This window comes from Rhinopithecus bieti, unplaced genomic scaffold, assembly GCF_001698545.2.
Source record: "Rhinopithecus bieti isolate Rb0 unplaced genomic scaffold, ASM169854v2 scaffold_19708, whole genome shotgun sequence".
In the NCBI taxonomy this organism is placed as follows: domain Eukaryota; kingdom Metazoa; phylum Chordata; class Mammalia; order Primates; family Cercopithecidae; genus Rhinopithecus; species Rhinopithecus bieti.
In genome coordinates this window covers 1,430,442-1,437,844 of record NW_016810765.1, presented here as the reverse complement: position 1 = coordinate 1,437,844, position 7,403 = coordinate 1,430,442, and the positions used below count along the sequence as shown (strand labels likewise).

The window sequence follows — 7,403 nt, the reverse complement described above, 5'->3', positions numbered from 1 at the left end:
AAAAAAAAAAAAAAAAAAAATCTTTGTTCTTTGCTTTACACGGTCCTCCTGAGAAATCTTGACTTCTCTGAAAAAAAGACAAGGATCTGGCAGGGGAAATATTTATTGCTCTTACCAATCATCTCTGGCAAATTCCTTCAAAACCTGACCTCTTCATTTTTTTCCCCCACCACGGAGATGGACTGCCTTGCACATCAACATGAAGGACACCAGGAGCAAAGTAGGCCTTTGCTTCACCTCCTCTCCACCCCTTTCTATGCCCCTGTTCCCAGCTCTCCATTCTGGGAATGTGCTTTGAAACGGGGCCAAGGTGAGAGGGTGTGAGGCCTCCTTGTCACTAGGTCAGAGACCGAGAGGTTTTGAGGAGAAGTTTCCTCTAATGAAATGAAAGCTTCAGAGTACTCCAGATGGAAAGAGTGCCAAAAGAAACTGTCTTTCTTTAGCTGCCTCGGTAGGAGGGACGCTACCAGTGTCAAGCACAGCGGGAACGGGGGAGCCAGGCCTTGGAAGGTGGCCATTCATGGTTTTGGGACCGGGTGCAGCTGTTTCACATGGAAAGGGTCAGCGGCTCAGAGCAATAATTCTGTGGAGCTTGTAGACAAATGAATTCACAATATCCTTTACATATCTTGGCATCTCCAGTCCCCTCCAATCTCCAGGCTCTCTACCTCTCTTCGGTGGCTACTTATTTCAAGGACTGAGATGGAGGATAAACAAGAGCTGCACTTAAAGAAACTGCTTCAGACCAAGAAGACACATTCTGGGAGCAAACTTTATTCCCAGGTGGTGTGGATGAGGGACACTGAGGTACGCTATGGGAGCGCCGGTCACCGCGTGTCGGAAATGTCTGTTTCTTTTCTCCAACACAAGTCACGCAGCACTCTTGTGCTCAGCACTTTGCAAAGAGCAAAGCAGATGTCGGCTGTTGAAGAATGCATGTGAGCCTGAAGCCAGCAACACTGCAATCCACCAAATGCCTGTGATGGAATCCATAGCTCCTCTGCTCACAAGTTTCCTCACTGACGTCATTTCAGGGGAAGCCAAAAATAAATAGCGGAATATGCAGGAAGAGCCCGGACAGGCTGAAGTGGTTGAGTGTTTCAAGCAAACAGCAACAGTGGAGGGACTGTTTTTCTACAAGGGAGGGGGCTCGGGGGAACACGATCCACACATATGTGAAGCAAACCTTTGCACTTCACAGTGTTTCACCAGGATACGTTTTCAAGTTAAACCCAGATGAATAATGGTAAAGAAAAAAAAAGCAAGAAATAAAGGCCTTCCCTAGCTTCGGTAACAACAGCTGGAGAGACCTTCATTAATCACGTAATTGTGTATCTGAAGTTCTGCTTGCTGGAAAGAAACCTCAGGCAGGTAGCTGAAATTACCCTGCAGGCAACCCGCTGAGGCCTCTTTGTCTGCAGTGGGAGGAGGACATGAAGAAGTGCCCAGGGATCCTATGCTGACGAATCTTTATGTTCCTTGCACCTGCAGACACTTATTCTGGCAAAGCTGCACATCACATTTAAAGTACTAAACCCAGGTTTCCCATACACTAATGGAAGATGTTAGATTTGAAAGAACACAGCAAGTCTAAGATAGAAATAAAACATACATGAAGATTTCAGACCGTGGGCTGGGTGCAGTGGCTCATGCCTGTAATCCCAGTACTTTGGGAGGCTAAGGTGAGAGGATCACTTGAGATTGGGAGTTCAAGACCAGCCTGGCCAACATAGTGAAACCCCGTCTCTACTAAAAATACAAAAATTATCTTGGTGTGGTGGCGTATGCCTGTAATGGCTATACATTTTACCTGCAGAAAATGGTTAGAGGACTAGCTGCCCAAACCCTGCAAGGGCTACATTATCTGAGCCTGGCACTTAGAGATTACGGGAACCAGGATCAAAGGCAGAGGCCAAAGTTCTGATTAATTTATTATCACTAGTAACATTTTAACTAATGTTACTACTGGGGAGGCTCAGGCAGGAAAATCACTTGAACCTGGGAGGTGGAGGATGCAGTGAGCCGAGATTGTGCCAATACTGTACTCCAGCCTGGGTGACAGAGCAAGACTCCATCTCAAAAAAAAAAAAAGATTTCAGATTCTGTACTCCTAGTTGCTGTAAGCCAGAAAAGTTATTGTTCTCTCCTTTTATCACTGTCCTATAGTAGATGAGGTTGGGGATTTTTAAAAGCAACTGGCAAGTTCAGTCTCACTGTTGGCTGTGCAGACTTTCATGGGCCTCTTGCCTCTCGACACCTCTGGCCTGTTGTTAGTGTTCTAACAAAGATCACCACTGCCATGGTCACCTGGTGTGTGGACAAGTGGCTATATCTACATAAAAGGTTGACTTTCATTTGAACTATATATGCCACTGATAAGAACGTTTTTGCTCCCATTAAATGTTCTTCTGGGAGAAAAAAAAAACATCAAAGAAACTTTAGGCTTTGGTTTGTCGTTTAGAACCACCATGAGAATGAGGATCACAAGAAAACCTGACATCTCCCCTCTTCGGTCCCACTTGCTGACAACTTTCTCCCACGTTCCCAATCACTCAAAAAGCCAAGGGAGCAAAAGAAAATGTGTGATAGAACATTCTGGCCATATTCTCTCAGCAGGATCTTGGCCTGTACAAAATACAGTTACTTACCTGCTGGGGAAGTGTTTTGGAGGAATCAGGGAGGAGAGGCTAACAAGAGAAACTGAATACCCTCTAGGGCAGTAAAGACTGAAGAGTCAGCTGGGCGCGGTGGCTCACGCCTGTAATCCCAGCACTTTGGGAGGCTGAGGCGGGTGGATCATGAGGTCAGGAGATTGAGACCATCCTGGCCAACACGGTGAAACCCCATCTCTACTAAAATACAAAAAACTAGCCAGGTGTGGCGGGGTGCAGCTGTAGTCACAGCTACTCAGGAGGCTGAGCCAGGGGAATTGCTTGAATCCAGGAGGTGGTGATCCCAGTGAGCCAAGATTGCACCACTGCACTCCAGCCTGGAGACAGAGTGAGACTCCGTCTCAAAAAAACAAAAAACAAAAAACAAAAGACTGAAGAGTCAACCTTAAAAACAGGGGTCAGCAAACCATAATCCTCAGGGCAGATCTGGCCTGCTGCCTGTCTGTAAGTAAAGTTTGATTGGCATACAGGCATGCCTATTCATTTATATTGTCTAGGTGGCTTCTGTACTCGAATGGCAGAGTAGAGTAGTTGGGAATAAAGACCTGGCTTACACAGCTCAGTGCACATTTACTGCCTGGCTCTGTGCAGAAAAAATTTGTTAACACCTGCTTTAAAAAATGAGAATTTCCTTTAACTTTTGAAAGTAAGTGCTTGGGCAAGAGAATTCGGTTAATCTGTAATGAATGGCAGCAGATACTTAATGGTGGGGGAGGGGATCTCAGAGGCCTTACGAGTTAGTGTTCTGCAATTCTTTTGTAGGATAAAGAACAAGTGGCCTTCAATTTTTCTCCTGCATCCTTTTCTTAGCCAACTATTAAATGCCCCACTTTTCCATGCCTACAGATTATAGGCAGCTTCACACTCTCTACTTACGATCAGTGAGATCCTGACATCTAAGCGCCCCCTCTGCTGGTTCCCAGGGTAGATGAAAGCAGCAGCAGTTCCCTTCTCCTTAAGGAATAGCCGAGTGTCACTGTGACTACTACACTGGTGGGCAGAGACCACTGCTGTACCTGTTGGCCAAAAGCTGAGACCTAGTTCCCGAGGGCGAGGTCAGGTAGATGGCCAGGTCTCCTCTCCTGGGGTGGGTGATGGTGATGCGCACAACAACATGCTCCAGGTAGTTGACATGGCGGTTGGGGTTATCTGAGCAGCCCGAAGCTTTGTAGATGGAGCGCACTGCGCTGTTAGGGCGGATTGTTCTGTAACAGAGAGAGAGGGAGTTTGAGCAAATGACACCATAGAGCTCAGGTGAGTGAACTTGGAGGCATGGAATAAACTTACAATGTAAGATAAGCAGCTGATAGCTGGATACTAAACAACAGTGCTATCACCAAAATAACTGGGTCACTGCAAGGATTACCAGTTAGTGGGAAAGATGCAAGGGAGAGGTGAAAAGGGAACAAGGTTCTTCCATCTTCACGAAGGTAATAGATCTCAAACTTGAGTGTGCATTGATATCACCTTGTTAAAACACAGACTGCTGGCCCCAGAGTGTATGACTGAGTAGGTCTGGGATGGATCTCAAGAATTTGCATTTCTAACAAGTTCCCAGGTGATAGGGATACACTGTGAGAACCACTGTACTGTGGTACAGTGGAGGCTTGGGGATTAGCATACCGGGGGTTCACATCCCTCGCTCTGTAACCCGCCAGCACATTCTTCCCTCTTGCCTACAGGTTCCCGTCTTCCTCTCTAGCTTCTTCCTGTGCCACAGTTCCCCTTGAACACTGGGCTGCAGCCACAATGGCATCAGGTTCAACCTCTGGGTAATTCAAGTTTCCCACGTTGGGGACTTTGCACACACTACTCTGCTTGAAGTACTTTCTTCGTTGTTGTTGACGTCCCTATGGCTAACTCTTCTTCCTTCAAGGTCAAAGCTTAAATTTCCCCTCCCGGAGACCTTCATCGAGCCACCGGTGAAAATACGTCCCCCATCTCTTATTTTTTACATTGTTAAAATTTCCAACATTCATTTATTACAATTTGTAATTATTTACTTGTTATATTTTTGGTGTGAGGCCTCCATTAGACTGTGACCTCCACCAGGGTAGGAAGTATTACTTATTCTCCTTTTTATTCCTAATATTTTGCTCAGCGCTTAATTTTCAGTAAGTGGGAGAAAAATAGTTACTTACTGAATGAGTTTGTGAATGAATAAACACGTAATTCCTTTGATCCCATTTCCTCATTTTTCAAAAGAGAATAACACCCAAGTTGTTACACAGCTTTAACATGAAAACATACATGAAGTTTCTAGCCCTTGGCGTGGCCCATAGTAAGTGCTCAACAAACACTGGTTAACTTTCCACCCTTTTGTTTTTTCTCTCTCATTCTTTGCCACAAGAGTAGAATGAAAATAAACTCAAACAACTTTAGTTGATTTACTTCTGCTTCCTAACACATTTTCTCAAGAATGACAATGTCTCTAGTTTCAACATTAGCCAAGGTTCAAAACTACTTTTCAGAGAGAAAAGTCTCTGAACAGAAAGCCAAGAGCAAAACACTAATAAGCCTACTAAGATAGAATCCTGTTGGCAAACCTTGTCAGCACAGCCTCCAAGTCTATGCCACTAAAACTGGGGAATAGGCCCTGAAAGCTGTGAGTAAACTGCAATCTCATTGACTGTACATTTTGCATCACTCTTTGGATAACTACGCGGTATAGAGTTGTTACAGTTTTTAAAAGTACACTGACTTCTGGAGAACACTTGCACCATCAAATAGAAATACTGACAGTAGAAAACCTTCAATAGCCCAGAGGTAAGCATATCACCCAATCCCTTTTTAAAAGATGCTTTTCTTTGAAGGATTCTTGGGCTATACTAGTATCAATTTAATAGCTCAAAATCCTAGTCATTCTATTACCATTTCATAGTCACATGAGAGAGAAACTACAGAGAGCTTTTAGCTTCTGTGTGCAACAAGGGGCTGTCTTGAGCAATTTACTGGCTTGCTCTATTTTGGGGCATTGTCATGCTGTTTGCCAGCAGCAAGCATTACTTGATTTGTCGGTCTGTGCTCTCCACACACACGTGCTGCCGGGGAACGGTGGTCCACTTCTCTGCCTCCATCACCATGGCTTCTGCATCCATCAGTCCAAATCCATAAAGATGGCTCACTGTGGAAAGCAAGAGACTGGTTAGCTTCACTAAGCTACATATGTCGAATTATAAAGTCACTCAGTGGAGATCCCAGATACACCCCTGTGGGATCCTAGCTAACTTTCCGGCAATGATTTGAGAAATACATCCAGCAAAACCAATACATAATCATGTCAAGAAAATAAGACATATGTACAGTTTTCATTGATTATCTATCACTACCAGTAATATACCTATCATTTATGAATTGTTACTCCATGCCAGGCACTAGTTCACAGTTTTACATTTAGTCCTTCCAACAATCTTCAGAGGTTAGTGCCATTATTATTATCATCATTCATTAATGAGAAAACTGAAGAACAGAGAAATACTTGGCCAAGATTGACTAGCAAGTCACTGGTTGAACCAGATTCTAATGCACATAGTTTTTCTCCAGGGCCCCCCTGTTTAATCACTTGCATTTAAGTGATGACATCACTGTTTTCATAAGATAAAATAATTAATAGGTTTAACGAGAAGTAACAATGTATATGACTTCTCATAGTGCAAGAAGAACTTACATACAAGAGATACCAATGTTCTGACATGTCTAGTAATTAAGTTGACTACCTTTGAAGACATAAATTATTACCTTTCTTCTAGCATATACAAAATTTATCAAACTTGATCCATGAAATATTTGGAGGCCTCTAGACTTTCATGCCAGCTTCGGGTCTTTGGATCTTTTGGTTCTCAGTTAGCACACCTATTGATCTAAAGCTGAATTTGACATAACTGTCTCAGAAACTTCAATTAGATATAGGAATACTTAGTTGATACAATAATATATACACGTGCAGCAGATCTTTCTAAAAATACTTTAAAATTCCAGTTGGCACTTAAAATCTCCACTTCTTATTGAGCTGTCTCTTATAACTTTATATTCAACACTATGTCCTATTTCCAGTTTTTGTCTAAAACATTTTTTATTATCACATGAATGACTTTATGCAAACATTTATATAGCTGCCCATGCTTACGGATTACTTAAACACATTAGCTTGATTGTCAAGGTGTGCTCAGATGTAGTTCCATTCTACCTGCAAAACAACCTCATCACCAAACCTTTTGCTTTAGGAAGGCCACTCTTAGAGACCCTAGTCAGAAGCTACTCTTTCTGCCCCTCTGCCTTTGTCCAGGTTGAGCACTTGGCCTGACAACCCCTCTTTCTTTCTCTCTGCAGAGTTAAGCCCTACTCTTATAAGTTCCTGAAGGCCTGGCTAGTCTATCTTTTCCTTCTTGAAGTACTCTCTGACCAATGAAATAGTCAAAAGACATTACTGAAATCCGACTGTCTGTGACGAGTGGCCTTTTCTCCTTTCTATTCTGGTAACTAATTAATTTGTCAGTCCATCTGCCCTTCTGCCCATCCATCCATCCATCCATCCATCCATCTATCCCTCCCTCCATCCATCCATCCATCCATCATCTATCCCTCCATCCATCCATCCATCCATCCATCCATCCATCATCCATCCATCCATCCATCCATCCATCCATCCATCATCTATCCCTCCATCCATCCATCCATCCATCCATCCATCCATCCATCCATCATCTATCCCTCCATCCACCCATCCATCCC

General features: G+C 43.6%; 1 protein-coding gene across 5 annotated transcripts in view; it reads right to left on the bottom strand.

Annotated features, from left to right (window-relative positions):
• PCSK5 (proprotein convertase subtilisin/kexin type 5) overlaps nucleotides 1–7,403 on the bottom strand; it is a 483,293-nt gene that overhangs the window by 203,408 nt on the left and 272,482 nt on the right. For all 5 annotated transcript variants that reach the window (XM_017892732.1, XM_017892728.1, XM_017892730.1 and 2 more), the window contains exons 11-12: nucleotides 5,679–5,796; nucleotides 3,689–3,877 (exon numbers count right to left, since the gene is read on the bottom strand). In XM_017892732.1, coding sequence (XP_017748221.1) covers nucleotides 3,689–3,877; nucleotides 5,679–5,796 — 307 coding nt within the window. The remainder of the gene's footprint in view (nucleotides 1–3,688; nucleotides 3,878–5,678; nucleotides 5,797–7,403) is intronic.